General features: G+C 34.2%; 7 protein-coding genes and 2 non-coding genes across 10 annotated transcripts in view; 6 read left to right on the plus strand and 3 right to left on the minus strand.

The window, feature by feature from the left end:
- The window catches only part of ASPP (Ankyrin-repeat, SH3-domain, and Proline-rich-region containing Protein), a 112,075-nt gene extending 100,394 nt beyond the window's left edge, over window positions 1-11,681 (minus strand). For both annotated transcript variants that reach the window (XM_064359172.1, XM_008194547.3), the window contains exon 1: window positions 11,513-11,681. The gene's annotated coding sequence lies outside the window, so the exon portion shown is untranslated. The remainder of the gene's footprint in view (window positions 1-11,512) is intronic.
- LOC135267189 (uncharacterized protein CG45076-like) lies at window positions 6,085-6,950 on the plus strand. Its single transcript, XM_064359176.1, has one exon. It carries the CDS (start codon window positions 6,187-6,189, stop codon window positions 6,886-6,888), a length of 702 nt encoding a protein of 233 aa, XP_064215246.1. The 5' UTR covers window positions 6,085-6,186; the 3' UTR covers window positions 6,889-6,950.
- Mir6013 (microRNA mir-6013) lies at window positions 6,556-6,623 on the plus strand. The gene has a single exon (NR_129350.1). It is a non-coding gene; the product is annotated as a microRNA mir-6013 (primary transcript).
- Window positions 11,682-13,436: 1,755 nt separating the features above from the next.
- LOC657646 (uncharacterized protein) lies at window positions 13,437-14,192 on the plus strand. The gene is made up of 3 exons (XM_964093.4): window positions 13,437-13,652; window positions 13,698-13,932; window positions 14,052-14,192. Exons 1-2 carry the CDS (start codon window positions 13,523-13,525, stop codon window positions 13,826-13,828), a joined length of 261 nt encoding a protein of 86 aa, XP_969186.2. The 5' UTR covers window positions 13,437-13,522; the 3' UTR covers window positions 13,829-13,932; window positions 14,052-14,192.
- Tbcc (Tubulin-binding cofactor C) lies at window positions 14,183-15,200 on the plus strand. The gene has a single exon (XM_064359175.1). It carries the CDS (start codon window positions 14,204-14,206, stop codon window positions 15,173-15,175), a length of 972 nt encoding a protein of 323 aa, XP_064215245.1. The 5' UTR covers window positions 14,183-14,203; the 3' UTR covers window positions 15,176-15,200.
- Bka (Bekka) lies at window positions 15,181-15,999 on the minus strand. The gene is made up of 2 exons (XM_008194555.3): window positions 15,859-15,999; window positions 15,181-15,809 (listed from the first exon to the last, which is right to left on the minus strand). Exons 1-2 carry the CDS (start codon window positions 15,859-15,861, stop codon window positions 15,201-15,203), a joined length of 612 nt encoding a protein of 203 aa, XP_008192777.1. The 5' UTR covers window positions 15,862-15,999; the 3' UTR covers window positions 15,181-15,200.
- Window positions 16,000-16,271: 272 nt separating this feature from the next.
- On the plus strand, window positions 16,272-18,485 carry Tbp (TATA binding protein). The gene is made up of 5 exons (XM_964233.5): window positions 16,272-16,409; window positions 16,454-16,680; window positions 16,730-16,872; window positions 16,919-17,932; window positions 17,980-18,485. Exons 1-4 carry the CDS (start codon window positions 16,364-16,366, stop codon window positions 17,436-17,438), a joined length of 936 nt encoding a protein of 311 aa, XP_969326.1. The 5' UTR covers window positions 16,272-16,363; the 3' UTR covers window positions 17,439-17,932; window positions 17,980-18,485.
- LOC103312846 (uncharacterized) lies at window positions 18,318-19,184 on the minus strand. The gene is made up of 5 exons (XR_010335552.1): window positions 18,979-19,184; window positions 18,809-18,927; window positions 18,633-18,757; window positions 18,515-18,582; window positions 18,318-18,449 (listed from the first exon to the last, which is right to left on the minus strand). It is a non-coding gene; the product is annotated as an uncharacterized LOC103312846 (transcript).
- A 290-nt stretch (window positions 19,185-19,474) lies between these two features.
- LOC107397721 (uncharacterized) lies at window positions 19,475-20,082 on the plus strand. The gene is made up of 3 exons (XM_015978873.2): window positions 19,475-19,635; window positions 19,682-19,831; window positions 19,876-20,082. Exons 1-3 carry the CDS (start codon window positions 19,578-19,580, stop codon window positions 20,019-20,021), a joined length of 354 nt encoding a protein of 117 aa, XP_015834359.1. The 5' UTR covers window positions 19,475-19,577; the 3' UTR covers window positions 20,022-20,082.
- The last annotated feature ends 105 nt before the right edge of the window (window positions 20,083-20,187 follow it).

Raw genomic sequence — 20,187 nt, forward strand, 5'->3', positions numbered from 1 at the left:
TATTTTGCAACAAAAAACAAAAAAGTTTTAAGAGAAGGAATTGTCAACTGAACACAGTAATTCTGTAATGCCGTAGTTTTATAACTCTTAAAGCTTTTATAAATTTTTTAATTTCAACATGTAAGAAAAAATATTCTATGATTGAAAATAGTTATTTATTTACCGAGTTTAAGTGTAAATCGGACGCTTTATTGCCGAGTGGATTTTTAAATGTCGAGAGGTTTATCATCCACGAGGTGAAATAAATGAGCCGATTTACACAAAAACGAGGTCAATACAACATTTTATTCTTAAAATTAGACTCAACAAGGCTTAAAATTTCGTACTGAGAAATGCCAAATAGTTGTCAAAACTTTCTTACACAGGAGAAAAACCGTAAATTTTGACAGTGCAAAGAATAAATATTGTTTTTTACCTTTTAGTGCATCTTTTAAGTAAAAGCTTTTAAGAAAAAACATTTTTTTATATATTTTTATATATTTTATGTTTATAAAATGTTCAGATTTCTTACATTGGTAAACAAAACCAAGAATTTTTAATTTCCACTGTCTAATTTTAATATTTAATATTTAATAATAATTATTATTAAAACCTATCTAAAAACATTTTTAGAGCTATTTTCACACATAAGATTTTTTTGTCCCATCCGTCATGTGTAAACGAAAAGTAATTTAATCATATGTTGTAGCATATTGCCTTATTCTTCGGTTTTGTAGTTCCTAAAGGTTCACAGGTCTACCTTTTACTTTAAAAATAGTTGTTGCCTTTTAAATTAACAAAATTTTATAAAGATTATTCAACGATAAAAATGTGAGGTATTTTTTGAGTCCCGTCCGTCATAAATTTATATTAATTGTTTTTTCTACTTGTATTTCAAATTTTAAAAATGTGGCTCTAATTGTAAGTTGCAAACAATTTGATTAGAACTAAGTTCCTCTAAAGAAAGATTCCCTTCTTCTGATATTGTTGGTAAAAATTGAAAATGAAATATAAAAATTTGTGCAAAGTGTCTCGTCCGTTAAAATAGAATGGGTGAAGTATTAATTAAGTAATTGCACAACAATGATCTATTCTTGGTGCATAAAACAATCTTGTAATGAGTATGAAAAAAAAATGAATTGCTAGTGTTGAAGAAAATAAATTACTGTCTTTTTCGTAAAACATTTAGGTTAAAATGCAGTGTGCGTAGTTTATTGCATCCTTCAATGAGCCATAATAGTATGAATGAAGCCCAGACAGTGACATTACAATCCCAGCCTTGATTCCTGCTCGGCACTCCTTGCATTTGTAGGAAGCAATAATTTCCAACTCAAAAGTCGAAAAATTCCCCCGACTTCTGTCAACAATCCCATCAATTTTGACGATAATAATCTTGCCATTCCTCCCATTATTTTTCATGAGGCAGACAGACACACAATGCCCCATTTTACCATTTCATTTGTTGCATAATTAACCGATTTAGAACAATACAAATAAACAACAATAACACAAGTCGTGCCTGATTTCAATTTGAATAATCTTGTGTTGTGATGACGACTTCGGAACAAACAAACGCAATTTAGCGCTTAATTTGAATTTGGCAATGCGCATAAAAGGTGCCATTTTTTACTTTAATGAGCGATTTCAGCGAATCAGCATATGAATAGAGTGGCCATGACTCGCATAATGCTGTGTAGGCAGCCTCTTTCAGTTTTAGACAAATTTGCGTGTTTTTTCCGTTCAAGGAGACGAATTTTTAACTCTCGATAGATATGAGTGTGCACGCAATGACAATAATGGAGATAATCTCTCGAGGATAATGCACGCGACGGTGCATTTCAACACAAATTACTCGACTAATTACCACTCGTGGGTGGCGCACCAACCCAGTACAGTGCAATCAAAATTTCAGATTTCGCTGGATTTTATTAACAATTGTTAGAAGCCGAATAAGTTTCCGAATCATTGCGCGCAACCTTCACCGGTTGGTACGTCGAAAAAATTGTTTTTAACCAAATTACCGCAGCCGTAATAATAAAGACTTGGAGGCTTCACTAAATTAAGGCGGATTTTTGTGTTCATCCCCTCGCAAAACGCAAAAATGCCATTAAAAAGCGATTTCGGGTCGAATCGATGGCGTTTGGTGCACGATAATCCGCCACCGAATTTATTTCCTTTAATTAAAACGTCTGTTCCAACGCGGTTATGTTTGCATTATCAAGGGCTGTGAAGGACCTTCCACCAACAGAATTAATCCCTTTGTTAACTCACCGAATACGTGTTTAATAAATCAGTCTCTGATCAGCAAAAATTACCGTAATCAATGGGTTGAGTAATTGCACGAAACGTTCACAATGGATTGTTGGGATTTTTACAGACGAAAACGTTTAAATTGTCTTTTAGAAGACAGGACGTGGACGTAAATTGGCCCTTTGGATTGAGAGTTCTCAAAGTTGAAAGGTGAGAGATTGTGTTTTGCATTTTATTGCTTAATCATAAAAATTTCCAATGGAATGTCCTTTGGAAATATTTAATAATCCGGCTTTTGTTACACAATACAAAGTCCCTTTCTTCCTATTGTCAACTCAAACAATAACTATAAACTGGATGATATTATGTTACTAAGTACAGTAATGTATTAAAGTGATCTAAGAACACAACAATGATGATAACTATTTCCCAAGTAAAACGCTTATACAGTTGTAAAGTTAGTTCGGCAACAATTCTATTAAATTATAAGCTAACGAGAAGACTAATAAGTACGGAATGAATAAAGACATACTGAATTGTAATTTCAAATGAAAACACACAAGACATGCTTAATAAGGAGCGTCTTAATGAACACTAATTAATAAAAGACACAAAAAGTGTCTTTGGGAACTCTCTCGACCATACAAACACGGCGGTGTTTGCACAAGATTTTGACAAAAAATCGAAAATTAAAATGTTATTCCATCTACTGCACAACTGAAGTGGATCCTGTTGTTTAATTACTTTTATTCTTCGACACTGTCAAAATTTACGGTTTTTCTCCTGTGTAAGGAAGTTTTGACAACTGTTTGGCATTTCTCAGTACGAAACGTCAGATTATTTTCAACAAATTTAAAGCAATTTTAAGCCTTGCTGTGTCTATTTCGAAGAATAAAATGTTGTATTCAACTCGTTTTTGTGTAAATCGGTTCATTTATTTCGCCTCGTGGATGATAAACCACTCGTTTTCACTCGTGGTTTAAAAATCCACTCGTGAAATAAAGCGTCCGATTTACACTCAAACTTATTAAATAAATAACTATTACATTTTTCCACCAAATATTTTTGTTTTAATTCAAAATTTCAACAAAATTTATCTACGGCAATTTTTTGGACAATTATTAAACATGTACTAGTAAATAACACTCAAAAAGCCTAAAGATAACGTCATTTCCTGCTCGATTTCGCAATTTTTTGCCTTATTTTTGACAGACGTTCGCTATTCGCTAAATTAATGCTTTTTGAGTAAGGTCCTGATTTAGTTGTTTTGTCCTGTTCTACGTTCATTCTTCGAAGTCATTATCAGCATTTTTATTTTAAATGGAAAGTTATGTTTTTATTGCATTTTTGGATTACCAGGGTTATATAAGGCAGTTTTATCAGCTTTCCTGGACCCAAATTTAGTTATTTTCGAAATATTTAGGGTTTTTTTAAAAATTTTGGATATACATTTTCAAAAATCAATAATTGTTCTGTTATTAAAAATTTTGGTTTAGATCTTTTCTTTGGTTTTTTCAAATTTCTAAAAAAAGCAAACCCAACATTTTTAAGATTATAAGCTTGTAGAACTTCAAACACCCATTACTCAAAATTTTCAAAAAAAATACCACAATTTTTATTTCACCAAGTGGAAGAAAATTTAATTCTTCATCGATCTGTATTAACATTCCATATGTTTATGTTTAACAGTTTTCAAGTTGTACGAACTTTTTCTTTGCATTGAGAAATTCATTAGCCATAGCACTATCGTGAGTATCAGAAATCAAAGTTTTTCAAATCTAAATTCAATGTACTTATTTTGTTTTAAGGGAAAGGAAAGCAAAATTTTAAACAGAACTTATTGTTTATTCAATGAGAAATGGTTCTTTGTCAAACTGTGCAAAAATATCTGTTGCTATTAAGAATTTTCCAATAATGTTAAAGAAAACCAACATAACTTGTCACAGATAGGTGTATGGAATGCTAATAGAGATCGTTGCAAAATTAAATTTTCTTCAAAACTAAGAGATTCTATTTAAAAACAATTAACTTACAGCTTGTTAAAATTCTGCAAATTATAACGTTAAGATTTTGGAATTTGTAAACTTTTTTTCTAATTTTTAACCACTGAAATAAAGATATACGCTTTCTTTTTTTGGTTGGCTAAATACATACGATTTCTAAGACTAATTAATCGAAATCGAATTACCGATTTTTAAAGTAAAAAATGCAAATCCAAAACTTTTAAACACAGTAATGATTGGATAATCCAAACAGAATGTAATCCGTTCGAATTTCAAAAACCTTCGGATTATAGAATTTATAATAAAGACACCAATATCAATAACCCTTACACATTCACCTTACATGACCAATTATCAATTAATTAATAATTGTTCCAGCGATTTGAAAAAGTCCATTATTGCCATTTAAATGTAAGAAAATTAATCATTTTATTTATAAAAGCCATAAATACTAATTACCAAACGTTACTGTATTTCGAAAACAAATTAATTTAGGAATAGAGATATAAATAAATCCTCCTGAGAAGTAAGTCAAAAATCCAAAAACACAGTAAAAAATATATCTTTCCATTTAAAATAAGAAAGTAGATATTTTCGGTATAACCAGAAGTGCCAACATGTTGAAAATACATGTTTTCATTCAAATATCATTATCAAAACTTTCAATACTTCTAATGTGGGGTTTAGACGGAATAGCCTGTATTTCATTTTACAACAAGTCAGATAATTAATGTTGTCTTGTCGAAAAATCTCGTAAAATAAGTGACGCTAGCCCCAAAAATTATTACGTAAAAAATTAAAAATTCAAATAAACGTAGTTTTGGCGCTGGCAACAATTTTATTAATTTTTTTTGTTCCAAACATCATCTAATAACACTAAAATTATAATTTTTTATTTCATATTTTTAAATAATTAATTTTACTTAAAAGGAAGAATAGAAAAAATCTAAAAAGATTAAAATGTATAAGAAAAAAATTAGGTATTTAGTAGCAAAAACGCTGATTTGTTTGCGTCTATTAGTTTTTAAGATATACCAAAAAAAAACATTTAGCAGGCCCACCATGTAGGTATACACAAAGTAGTTTTTCATTGTTATCACCATGTTGTATTTTACACTCTTAGTTTTTGTTACCACTGACGTTATGATTTGGGATAATCTGAAGTACGTCACCATAACTTTGGGTGAAAAATGTGCCACTCAATAAAATGCAAAAGTCGCAAAATATTTGCGTTGTCGACCCAATATAATTTAGCAAAATTTGGAATACCTATACTTAAACGCTCGAATAACGCAAAAATTCTTCACGTTATGTAATTATTTCGGTCCCCTGCTGTGACTGAATACTTAATAATAACTAAGTTTACGATTATTGTTGTTATTGCAATAATGAGGCCATAAAATAGAAGAAATCGCAAGATGTAAAGTGTTAACGCAAAATTTTGAATGGAAACACAATGCGAAAGAGTTGGGGTCATTTTCAATGAACTCCTCGTGAAAAAAAGCTTCGCAATTATGCAAATGAATGTTTTTGTTAAACAAATGATCGCAGAAACACGTGGGCCCCTCCCACTCAAACCACATCTTTCTGATTTCGGCCGACTTTCTAATTTCCGGTCCAAGACCATGGCGAAATTCTCCTATTACGAAAAAGTCCAACTGAAGATTACATAAATCCCGTTATTTGTTGACCCCCAAAACCGAATTTTGGCCCGAGGAGAGGGCCTCCGGACTCTGTGGATTGTTGCGCAAGTTCACCTGTGCAGCCTTGAGACGCATACCCCACTAAGCCAGTGGCCTCAATCTCGGTTTTAGCGCCTCGTTTGTAATTCCATAGCAAATTTTTCGTCACAAAACCAGAGTCTGCTACTATCAAATCAAACCTGCCACTTTTGGCAATTGACATTCCACACCTTCCACTCAAAAACTCCCTTCATGTTTTTTAAAGTGAATCAATGAACGTGAAGCCACTCGGTCTCCTCATACTCCATTTCCTCCTCGTGCACTGCGCCCCCGACGGCGAGCGCCCCAAAGAAGGCTCCTGTAGCAGCAACAAAAATGTCTCGCCGCAGAAAGCCACCAACATAGCTCAGAAGGCCGCCCAGGAGGCCAAAGCGGCCGAAGACGCCCAACAGCAAGCCGGCCAACAAGCCGCCCACCAGGTCAAAGAGCAACTCGCCGAAAAGGCCATGGAGGCGTCCAAAGCCGCCGAAGCCGCGCTGGCAGGCAAACAGGAGCTGGTCGAGCAGCTGCACAAGGAGATCCAGGAGGCGGAGATTGTGGTCCAGGAGGAGCAAGCCAGTTTGCAGCAGCTGCAAGGCACAGCTCAGGCGTCGTCCAAAGCGCTCCAGGAAGCGCAAGCCGAGGTGAAGCTGCTGACGACCGCCTTGCAGCTAGCGCAGGGAAATGAGGGGAATGAGGCTCAGACGCAGGACGGGGTGCAACAGCAGCTGAGTGAGAAGGAGCAGTTGATGGATGCGGCAACGACGAGGTTAGAACAGTTGAAGAAGCAGCTGCAAGTGGCCAAAGCCGAGCTGAATAGCACGAAGGAGGCGGCGAGGAAAGCGGCGTCGGCGGCCAATGAAGCCAAACAGAATGTTATGAGGAACAGGAGGAAGATCTACAGGAAAAATGCGGAAATAAGGAAGAAGAAATAGTGGACTTGGTTTTCTCTTTACTTATACTTTATTTTATTAAAAGGTTTTTGTTTACTTTATTATGCAACAAGTTTTTCATTCGGAATTGGAATACAAGTCGCTAAATTGTTATAAAAGTGCCAAATAAAGTATAGTACCTACAAAGTAGATTTAAAAGGAGTGAATAGTATTTGTTTCATTGCGATTTATTGTCATCTAAAAACTCGCACCTATTACGCAAATCGCGATGATTCTCTCTTTTTCAAGTACCGTAACTCAATATTAAACAATTTTTGTATCATATATAGGTTTTTTCTATCAGCCTTGGTTTTCAAGTTAAAAAATTACTATTTAAAACGTGACAAAATTTTGAAGGAATTACCAATTATTTGTTAGATATTATTGTTTTCTATTTTTTTACTTCATTTACGTTTATGCCAGTAAACAGTAATGAAATTATGGCGATGTCCGGTTATAATGAACTCAGAAAATGCATCAAAATCAGTTCGTTAAATCCGAGGTTCGCTATAAGTGGTAAACAGGTAAACTAAAAATTTACTTTACATATGACATAAGGGAAATAAATATATTGTAAAAAACATGAATCCTTTGCAATATAATAATATGTATCTATACTGTGTGTATTTGGTACTTGTGCAAATATTGTAACTAATAAATAATAATAGAATAAGTGATAGTAAGTGAAAACAACTCAACTTGCATTTTCAGAAGAGTTATAGTTTCTAAAATATAGTTTTAGTTGGCACCAACAAAATTTTTAACAAATCTGTTTTCTGAGCTTAGTTATTCAAAATATATTACAATGAATTAAAATTAGCAAAAAGAGCCACAGAAAAACTAGTCCTCCCATAAAAAAATATAAAAATGAAAAAATTTTGCATCGTTATTTTGGCGAAGATACCAAATAAATTAATTTCCTCAAATGTTACCGCCTACTACTTACTACTAGTCATGTTAACTTTGTAAAAAAATATTCAAAAGACGTAACCTAGTTGATATTGTGTTATTTTGAAATAGATGGCTGTATCATAAAAAGTAGTAAAAGATCGAATAAACCAAGCTAATTTATTTTGACAATTTTTGAATTCTGCTAGCTGTTTCAAAACTACATAAACGACAACGTCGCATTTTACCGAATAATTTTTTTAATATGATTGATAAAAATGTAAAATAGTCGTTAATTATTAGATCTCTCATTGAAAGTATAAATTACATTAGCAATATTTTTCTGAAGTGCATGAATAATTTATAACGGCTAATTTTCAAAGAAATGCCACGTTGGAGTTTTTATAGTTTTGAAACAACTAATACTATTATAAAATATTTGCACTATTAAATTCACACTATAATTATGAATTATGTTTAATAATACACGTTTCCACAAGTCATTAAACATATCTCTCGCTAATTTATTATTGTCAGATTTTGTAAAAAAACACGAGTATAGACGATAAATAATAATGAAAAATTTTGTGAAATTGGCAAAAAAGTGGTCGCAAAATTGTTTCCTGCCAACCTCAAAATTTTCGTAACATTTTAAGTCAAATAATGACTATTAAGACATCGTACATCATAACAAATGATGGAAAAATAAACAAAACTAAAAGTCTGTGTTAATTACAGTAAAAATTAAATATACTTAAATAAATTTTTAAAACCAAATGTGTATAATAATAATAAGTTGGCGGACGTTCGTAACTTTGTCACGTCAACTTAAATAATTTTATTACAAAACCAACAGAGAAACCAATACAGAAATGTTATAAGATAAAAAATTGTTTATAATGGAATAAAAAAGGATTACGGCACTCAGACAACGCGTAACAGGAATATATAGCTTCATATTTGTAAAGTTGTTAATAAGCGAGTTAATTTTTTTATAATAACGAAAATCCAAAAAAGCAAATTGCGTGTAAAACCATTAAAACAAAAAATATCTAAAAAAAAATTAAGAGGTTATTAAAGAAAAATGAAAATACGTTTTAAAACACAAACTTGAAACATGGCATGGAACTTGAACTGAATTAAAAAAAATAACAACATTTTTTACAATGTATGATATTCCAAAAGCATAATAATAAATTATTATCTCCCAAACCATTTTAAATATTTGTAAACTAAGTTTAAACGAGTTAAATACACACCTGTAATGTTTTTATAAAAACATGATAATATCATATGAAAACAATACAGTGACAAAAGTAGCTCATATACAACAAAATACAAACTTATAGTTTTTTTTCTTTAAAGGAATAAAATGTTATTTAAGTTGTCTTTGTTAATAATTGTTTGCGGTAATAACTTATTATGTGGAGGTTGTAAATTAGCTCTTGCTTACTCGATTTCCGATTGCAAATAAGTCTAGTTCTGTGAAGGTGTTATTTATAAACAATTTTCAATCGGATTTGAAATTACCAAATGACGTAACATGTAACAACAATCTACATTTCGGTCGTTTTAAAAGTTCGAAATTGTTACTTTTAGACTTTATTATAACTTGTAGTTATCGCAATTTTAAAATGTGCGATATGTTTATGATAATAGTATAGTATAGTAATAGATACGAGATCTCACTCAACTAAACACTCAAGATGAAATTACGAATTTTTTTTCGAAAAAGAGACCGAAATTTGTAAGTAAATTTTAAATTTTAGCAAATCAAATACATTGTATCTAAAAATAGTCATTCCCTCGTTTATTTTCTGAGTGATTATTTTATGAGGCTAGAGTCGTAAAATGAAATTAAATTTAGCACTAACAAGTCCAATTTGAAGTGTTTTTATTTATTAGCTGTATATCATTATTTTTTAATTTTGGTGACGCACACATAAATTTTTTATTGTCCCTACACTAAATAGGAAATACAATCGAATTGGTTTTTAATTAGCGGCAGGCCTGACTCAATTTCTTATCACATTCCACATCCATCACCCAGTTATCGACATATTCAAAATTTCCATCGAGGCAAATCAAGATCACTTGCATTCATTATAATATTCGAAATGAATTTTTCCATCTATTGGTTCAGGAATTTTGCATAAAAAGTGAGGAATCCGGCTCGTTTCTAAATTGGGCAATTGTAAAATTTTTGCATAAGTCTGTACGAGCTCACAACCCATCGTTTATGAACCCATTATCGCATCGTCCATAATTCAATAACCACCTCTCATTGTGATTACGCCAATAGAACTGTTGAATGGAACGGCAAATTAGCGAATTTAGTACGCTCGCTGTTGGGAATATTTATGGAATTTTTACCATCATGCAAGAGACGTCCATTTTCAAGGTAACGCGGTTTAATGACTATCTCACTTAATGACGATATTTTTCAAACAATCAGTGGCGTAACACTCGTCACGGTGCTACCGATTTTGTGACCAGTGTATTTTTGCAATTAACGATCGAGAACCGTCACACTTTATGCTAATAGGCTTGTTATACAACTTTAGGGAGAAAAACAACAATTAATTACTACAACGAACGCAAGGTCGCTACATCAAAATCTTTTCGGCCATTTACAGTTGCGAGGACATATTTTTATGCTAATTCCCAGCTCAGTCCACTAATTAATTCAAGCGAGAGGAACAACCAATATTTGGTGCGACTTTTCAGCTTTATTAGCGCACACATCTGGACAGCTCACGAAATAAACGAAATAATCTTAATTACCAAGTCCCAAAAAAATTAATATCCAAGTATAATCCTTGACCTTTCCCGAGAACAAATAATGGCTTTAACGTTGTTGCTTTTCTCTTATCAGTAACACAAAGCAGAAAAGTGGGCAGCAGGGAAAATTGAAGAAAATTGAATTAAATTGATAACACTAACCATAAACAGATGCCTTCGTCAAATAAAAAATCTATTAAGCTTCACAACAGCAATTTCCGTCCCATTTGACATTTGAGGCAACCTCTAATTTGGCCGAAGTTCGACTTTTTCAGCTCCAATTAAGTGAATGTCTCACATCCGATCATGTTTTGGAGAGTTTCCGTTAGACTATCGTTGAAATCCCAGTTCCTCAAAGTCAACACACTCAATGGCAGTTCATGTAATATCTCAACATAACACAGACTTCCTACAACAACAAATTACGATGATATTTTAAGACCGCGATGTTGATTTTAGAATGATCGTGACGGGAAAGTTGGCAAACTCTTTTACAACTTTTGCTAGATTTCTTCCACTTACGGAAGATTTTTTGGTGTGGTAATTTTCCACTAAATTTTTGGACAAAAGTAGCAACTTTATTTATTTGTACGTTTGTACATTTCTTCGGAGTTTATGTAATTATGATAGTTGTTTGTATACAGAGTGTAAAATGCCATCTCGAAGCCAGACTTTGCGCAAACATCGGCGTGCAAATAGCAACGCTAAGTGCAAAAGTATCCATAAACCGGGTCTTGTTTGTGCTTTTAAAACATATCGCTCATTCACCCCCGGCATTTCGGGGTCGTTACGCCACTGGACTACTTAATCGCCTCTGCACCGATTCAATTCAAATTATTCTTCGCAGAACAGCACCGTCCTACGATAACTTCAGGAAAAATCAATCACTTTCACACATGTCGAAACTTTCTATTGTCAAAATTTTCTCTTTTGGAAATTACTGTTTGGTGACACTTGCCTTAGATTGGTCCTTGTGTGAGTATCCAGCACTTGTCACACCACCACCACCACCACACACCCGAATTTTCAAAAATCCGGGCTCCGCAAGGTCACACAATTTCAAAGTGTTTCGGCGCGAAGGCAGCACGCGAAACTGAAGACAGCCAGCTCGTTTGAGACGCGGATTCGCGATGCAACCTACTACTTACTATTTTCCGTGACTCATTCGATGGGTCTTTAGACGATGAGGAAGTGCAAGGAAGCCGTCGGTGGAATTGTATTAACGCTTTCGAACCGCAATTAAAATTAAAACATTCAGCGACCCATTTTTGAATCGGTTTGAACGGCAATACTTGGAGAAAGTCAACTTTTTACCAGGGTCTTCAGACTTTACATTTTTTGAGAAATGTACTCTTCTTGATTTCCGTGATTGTTATCTCAAAGAATTGTTTTGTTGCACATTTCAGTAGTAAACTGATCGAATTATGGTACTAGCATGCGATACGATCTGTTTAATAAATTTTTGTGCTGTTATCTTTTACGGTCTTTATGTAACAACGGCACATTTATTGATCTCTAAAATAATTATTACCTTATTTAAGTGTTCCTCTTCAAACTGAAATACAGGGTGTATCAGAAATACGTGTGTTAATTTTATCACGTAATAAAACTCATCAAACAACTTTTATATATAACGTTTTGCAAAATTCTTATTTATAATTTTCACTGTTTTTTTTTCTTTATTTTGTGAAAACAAGCCGGTCAGTGTTTAATAATTAGTTTGTATTCATGGCAACAATTTTCATTGCTGTTTTAAATTGTTTAAATTGTCCGTTTCTATCACAACGAAAATAGTTCGGCTGTTTAATTTTTGTACCCATAGGCTGGTACCGTTTCGGTATGTCTTTTTCCAAATTTTAAGTAAATTTGCGAAATTCTTATTAAAAAATTACAAATAGAAAATATGTTTTATTTGTTGAGTTCTGTTCCTGTTTAAATTAAGACACGTATTACTGATACACCCTGTATAACGTATTATTCAATGAAAAAGTTGGGTGTGAGTGATTAAATTTTTCACCACGAGACTCAATTTAATTAGGTAGTTACAAAAATAACCAAATCATAAACAAAACGGTCAAAATGCTTGTTTACCTATGTTTCATTACGATGAAAAGCGGGTAACATTTGTTTTTAATTGCGAATTTGCATTTATTTCGTTTCATAAAACGCGTGTGGGAGCGCTAATAAAATATTTTCAATAAACATCGCAGTCCAAGTCGTTAAATCACTTTTATTGTTTTCGGATGAACTTTTTAAAATTCTGTTACAAAAAAAAACTGGTCGCATACTTCCAGCATGAGCAAGTTCTCTTTAATCTAACATTTGTGTTGAGTTTCCTCTAATAACGAAAGTTATTCATCTTATTGTTGTGGGTTGTTGTAACTTACCTGTTTACGCCTTTGACTTATCATAGCTTTGATTTCTCGGGCGTTGGTGTAGCGAATTTTCCCATATTCATATCAGTGATTTTTTCAATTGGGGAATAATTAAAAGCAAACATTCATAAATCAGAGGCCGATAATCACTCCGCTTTGGGTTGTGTGTACATTACGAAATGAAAAAGGTTTGCACCAACAAACTTGAATCAGTTTCGTTATCGCTTTGGACTGATTATAAAGTCATGAAATACATTGGCATTAACCATAACAGCTTATTTATTGTAATATTTGATTTAGTACAATTCGTTACTTTTTTTTCTAAATCAAGCATTTAAATTTCGTACTTTAAATTACAGGATGCTGTAATAATTCATACATTAAGTGCAACCTCAAATTGCATAATTCCGAGTCTAATATAATGGGTAGGGCCCCAAAATCAGTATATTCATTAACTCGACAAAAAACAAAATGCAAAAAACCAAAATTATGCACTTCACAATACAGAACTCTGTAATAATTTGACATATGACGTAACCTCAAATTGTGTGATTTCGCAAATCACACATGTTGTTTAATTAAGCCCAAGTGCAATGTTACTGAAGACCCCAAAATCTGGCTTTCGTAGGTGGTTAAAACGTGGGGCAACTTTTATGTTTATTGGTGAAGGCATTGCTTTTGCTATTAGTTACGGACTCTGGTACAGTGTTAACACCAAGCGAGGTAAACACCACTAGTTTTTGGTTTTATGTAATCGTTTTTTAACAGAATATCGCAAATATCTCCACGATAATTATCCCGAGATCTTGGAATATTATTACAAGATCGGTGAAACAATCGATTCTAACAACAAAATTCGGCAAATTGACTACGCCTATTGGGAGAGTGAAAAACATTGATGGCCGAGAGGTTAATTAAGTCGATTTTGTGGCTCGTCGCTGGTACAGGTTTAGGGTACGGCTTGCTCGTAACAGTGACTCCAAATGAAGAAAATCTGAAAAAAGTACGTTATTTTTTATAATCAACTGTCACAATGATGTCAATCTGACGGCTCTTTGGCAGTTGGTTATAAGAAAAAATCGGCTGTACTTGGGTTTATTTTCTATTATTTATTCTTTCCAGAAATTGCCAGGAATCGACAAGTCCCCTGATTCACTCAACAGAAAACAACAATTTGTCAACGTATTACAGTCAGCTTCCAACTCATCCCAGCCTTTGTACCGCCTAAATAAAGAAAGCATTGATAAAGAAATTCGAAAATAGAGTCAAAAAACATGCAAGTGATGGAGGGTAGTGTGGATAAAATCAGTTTAATAGCACAGAGAGACTATGACCGAAAATTAGGTTTACAAAAACAAAAAGAAACTAAAGAGAGCCAATCTGCCGATACCGAAAAACTGGCATATTTCAACGAAACGTTCAGTAACAAGCGTCAACAAATCGAAAATTTCCTCACCCAATCAAGTGATTTGGACAAAGCAGCGCTTCCCCAGCACTTTGACACAATTTCGAAAGAAATCCTACTCTTGCAAAAATACGTCGCTAATTCTAACATATTTTTACGTTCTTACGACATCAAAAAATGTCACGAATCTTTACAAGAACTTACCAATAAATTAAAACAACTGGAGGAGAATCTTTTGCCCAAGAAAAAGTTCGGGTTTAAAAACAAACAAAACGTGAAACCTGTGGAAACAAAAAAAGAAAAGGATGAAGTGGATTTCCATAAAGTCGCGATTGTGGCAAAAGAATGCGGTTTTGCGAACAAAACTGGAGAAACTCTAACTATGAAAAATGAGATTTTCAAGAAAGACATAACAGTAGAAAAGTTGGAAAACTGTACCGTTAAATTGTTCGGTTCGCCGTCCACTCTCCACCTCAACCAGTTGAAAAATTGCCGCGTTTTCACAGGCCCCGTTTCAACCTCAATTTTTGCAGAAAACTGCACAAATTGCACTCTTGTGATAGCGTGTCAACAGTTAAGATTGCATTCTTCGAGTGATGTCGATATTTATTTGCATGTAACAAGTAGAGCAATTATGGAAGATTGTCACGATATATTTCTAGCACCGTATAACTGGGACTATGATAATCTCGAGTCTGATTTTAAAAATTCAGGGTTGGATCGAAACACAAATAATTGGAAATGTGTTGATGATTTCAACTGGTTGAATGTTGAAAGACAATCTCCAAATTGGTCGTTGTTAGATGAAGGGAAACTTGTAAAAAATTGGGATAATTCATAACGTAGTAATAAAAATTCGTAGTTTATTATGTTTTTGGAGCCCCGTAAGCATCAGGCATGCGTTCAATTGTATACCTATGTTGTGCAACATACATGATGGGAACACCCGGAATTTTCCGAATTCTGCGTTTCAAATCCTTATCATTCGTCGCAACAATGTAACACTTGTGTTGGGTGACCCTCTGGACTAGGCAATCATCAGCGTACGTCCCTTTATGCATGCACTTAATCCTCTCAAACCTCGGATCCTTTATTATCCTCAACGCCACTTTATACTTCTGACCTAATTTCTCTAATTCGCCCAAAACACAATCCGTAATATACGGAATACACTTAGCATACAAGCAGTCCATCATATTCTGAATAATATCCAACTTGTTCTTGATCGAAAAATTAATAAAGTTCGTATCAACCAAAATGTGATATGGAGGCCCCAGTTGGGTGTTGTATTGGAAAAAGAGCGCCGAACTAACTTGGGGCACCTCACGCACTTTCATTTCGTGTGGATCTTCGGGTTTTTTCTTGCGAGGAGGGGCCCTCTGGCTGGCTTTTATGCGAGGGTCGCTGGGACTGATCATTGTTTTCATTTTTGCAAACCGCTTCTGGGCGATTTTTCGCGTCTTCTTCGCCTTACCCTAAAAAACATTTCTATACGCTGTGCAAACACCAAAGCGAACTTTTTACCATCTTTTATTTTAAAATAAACACATGTAGAAAAAGTCAGGTTAAATATGCGTTGCCAACATTACAACACTAAATAAACAATCAGGGAGAGGTGAATAAATTAAATCCAAAATAATTGTTTGTGTGAAAAAACTGTTCCACTGACTCGAAATTTTTAAAAGGCGACATTGTGAGCGTGAGCCGTGAGTGTTATTTTTAAATTTATGATGCGAATTTGAGTGAGGTTAAGGCGGGCGTTGCCAACATTCTGGTTGATTTGTCCCCAAAAATTATGCTAGGAGAATAATTTATTAATTTGCTTCCAAATCCGTTTTTCCAGTGAAAAACAGTATTTTCGTGACGAAAACTCTGAAAGAGAACAATCAAGGAATGTTATTTTGTGTTTGTATGGTCTGAGTTCAAGTTTTTAAAAATTATAACCGTTTATGCTAAATGTTGACTATGATTTTATTGTTCAGTTAATTAGTTCGTTAATTAAAAAAGTGTAAAGACAACAAGTACCAAAATGGATCAAATGTTGCCAAGCCCCGGTTTCAGCATTCCTAGCATAGGTAAGTCTCGATTTTTCCTTCACACTTCCTTAGTGAGGCTTTAGGAACCCCCTTGCACCAGCCCGAGGAAGATCAGATGATTTTGCCCAATGCTCTGCAGCAACAACAGCAGCAGCAACCTTCCACAACATCACAGTCCCAACAAGTCCCGCCTTTGGCCCCAATGGGAGCCCTAACACCAACTCTGGGGTTGGGCATGGGCATGTCCATGCCCCATACGAAATATGCGGGCTTCGCCCTCCCCATCACGAGTATCCAGTCACAAACACCAGTACGTAACTAAATTATTGAATAATTGGAACGTTTAATTAAAATTTTAGCAACACACTATGATGTCCCCTATGGTGAATTTGGGGGGCTCAAGTGGTGCAGCGAACACCCCGTCGATGGGCCCCGCGACGCCGTCGCCCCTGACACCGATGACCCCGCATTCGGCCGACCCCAACATTGTCCCCCAATTACAGTAACAGTCCAAACTTTAGTAAAATTAGTTTGAATATTTTTTGCAGAAATATTGTCTCCACAGTTAACCTCAGCTGCAAGTTAGACTTGAAAAAAATCGCCCTTCACGCACGTAACGCTGAGTACAACCCCAAACGTTTCGCTGCAGTTATAATGAGAATCAGGGAGCCCCGAACTACTGCTCTTATTTTCTCTTCGGGAAAAATGGTCTGCACGGGGGCTAAAAGCGAGGACGACTCCAGACTAGCAGCGAGGAAATATGCGAGAATTATCCAAAAGCTGGGCTTCCCCGCGAAATTTTTAGACTTCAAGATTCAAAATATGGTGGGAAGTTGCGACGTTAAATTTCCGATCAGATTGGAAGGACTTGTCCTCACGCACAGTTCCTTCAGTTCGTATGAACCCGAGTTATTCCCCGGTTTAATTTACAGAATGGTTAAGCCCAGAATTGTACTACTTATTTTTGTCTCGGGTAAAGTTGTCTTGACTGGCGCCAAAATCAGGCAGGAGATTTACGAAGCCTTTGATAATATTTATCCAATCCTGAAAAGCTTCAAAAAGCAATAATTGCTTCATGTGCTACGTTTAATTGTTGACTGTAAGTGGGCCTTTTATATTGTTAATAGACGAGAATCAAAAATTGCTTTTATTTTTCCTTTTGACAAGTCCAATCTAACCTCAAAATTAGTTTTTTTACATTATTAATACATTATGCTGCACTAGAATACAATCAATCGAAAGGGAATGGAAAATTCCGCTCAGTACTTAAGTTCAAAACTGATAAGTAAATAATTAATTAAAGTTGATTATGGTTTACGAAAATTCAAATTTTTGCCACATAACCTCAAATTTTTTGCCAAAAAGAAAAAACTCGCTCGTTTTTGTCTTAAATGAAGAACAATAAACTCTAAAAAAGTGGAAGAATATCAGAAGACGGTACAAATTCCACGCCTTGTAAATACTGGAACTGATAAAAAGCGATGTCAAATTCCAACATGTTCAAGTAATTATTTTAATCTCTACAGTTCGGCGTAAAATAACAACAATGCCCATTTTACCAGGTGAGGCCACACGCCAATAATTGCGTTACTAATCGTAATTTTATCAGATAAAGTGCGAAATTTGGTGAAGAATGTTAGAAGTATGTTCCTAAAATGGTCAGTGCAAAGACCGATTTTGTCCATGTCTTTGGTGGTGATTTTGGCCGTTATCCTGCTCCCCGTGGTCACAGCAGCCACCCTAATGCCCGTTGCGCTATTGCTCACTTACACGGGAATTTTGGCGTCACAGGGAATTTTTTACATAACTTACAACATATTTATCCAAGGAATGCTACTAGCTATGGTAATTGTAGCCTTATTCGTTGTTGGTTTTACAATTGCAACAAGCGCGAGTGTTTTCCATTCATATACAATATTTAAAACGGTTACCATAAAGAAAAAGCAATAAATTTAAGTTTTTATTCGTTTTTATGTGCCATTTTTTCCATTAATGCCCATAATTTTCGTACTACTTGTTCCTCGCCTATTTCACCATAATTGAAGACTTCATAGTTTGGAGGGTTCGTCCGTACCATATCTGTTAGTTTATAAGGAATAAAGTTGTTAAAATGAACGGCTTGGTTTTTTTTTTAGAAAGGATACAGCCTGTGTTAGGTCTTGTATAATCAAATTGTGTTGCAGTTAATAACTTATACAAATATAAGGAGAGCCTGAAATAAATTCATTAGAGACCAACGTAAGAGTCATTTAAATTTCATACTTTAGGCTCTTAAGATTTTGCAGCTTATGATTATAAGTTTCGCACCGTTTTGTTGTTTCCCGGAGTTTATTTTTCTTTGCACCAAATTCGGTAGTTAAATTTGAAAGTTCCTCTTCCAGTTTATTCTATTTTTTTTACAAAGTTATCGTACAAGTAAAATTATTTTTTATACTTACGATTTCAGACTTTTCTTTTTCCAAAAGTTGAGCATTGTTATCCACGATTTCAAAGGCCCTTTCTACTTTACAATCAATCAAAGATTTAACGTTTGCACATATATTAAACAAATACCCTTCTAAAAAGACATAACAGAGTACAAAAATAGATTTAAAAAGATTGCACGTACCTTCTTCCACATGAGGTGTTAACTCATCGAGTGGGTGCAAAGATTCGGTAAAGCGATCGAGTTGTTCACTGCAAGATTGACTAATGGCTTTTATTATCGCCTCAAATTCTACAAGCTCCATTTTTTTGATTAAAACTAATATCAATTAATATTTTTGTAATGACAAGTCAGTCATAATAAAAGTTAAAACCAGTATTTTAAATCTGGGGATTTTTGGTTTTATGACGCCAACAACATAAACAACTCAAACACGAAAAAATTGTACTATTTGAACAACATTACTTCAAATAAAAAATGTTCGGTGTATACTATGTTGCTAAAATCCTGACCAAACTCCTTTTTGCGGTTTAAAATAACAATAAATTGAATGCAAGTTTTAATCTAGGGATTTTTGCTTTTGGATTGCTTGTACTGAAACGGCGCGCAAATTCCATAACATAAAATGCGAAAAATGTCTCAATCTTTGCAAAAATTCACGAGAAACGTTTTGTCTGTAATCTAACAAAGCCACGCAAAAATAACTTAAATACCTTGCACACATGGAATTACAAAAATTCGCTTTATAAGTGTCAGACTCTTTCTATACTCTCGTATTAAGAATGAAGCTCACTGTGGTGGTGCTTTGCGCTATTTGCGCCCTAACTTTCGCTAACAACGGTAAAAAAATGCTCTATTTGATTGTTAATTAAATAACTTTTTGTAGACTCTTCCAATCAACCGCAGGAAATATTACCGGTTGTCCTACCGCCAGATGGGCCCCAACTATTGTGGCATGCGTTTCAATCGTTTATTGCGAATGCAAATCCAGACAGGCCCTTAGAGAATCTTATCCAAGCTGGTCAAAATTCGGGGAGTAAGTAAAATAATTTTTTGTCGTTTAATTGATCAAAATTTTAGATTGCGGTTCGACAACTACGACTCAAACGCCGGAAGTTACATCGCAAAGTAGGCAAAAAGGAAAAAGCCATGCTGCGAAAAAACATGCGAAACACAGAAGTGGCGGAAAAAATCACAAGCACGACAAAAAACAGGCCCATCATTAGTTGATAATTATTACTAGTAGAAATGATTGTTGGTAGTCAAATAATTTATTCTTTTGCGACACCTGACTAAAACTTACCTGAACTTGGCGTGCAAAATAAAAGGCTCAAGTTTATGTAAAACTAGTATTTAACAGTAAAATTGTTAAAAACAAGAACTGAATGTATT

Source organism: Tribolium castaneum, chromosome 9, assembly GCF_031307605.1.
Source record: "Tribolium castaneum strain GA2 chromosome 9, icTriCast1.1, whole genome shotgun sequence".
NCBI classification, from domain to species: domain Eukaryota; kingdom Metazoa; phylum Arthropoda; class Insecta; order Coleoptera; family Tenebrionidae; genus Tribolium; species Tribolium castaneum.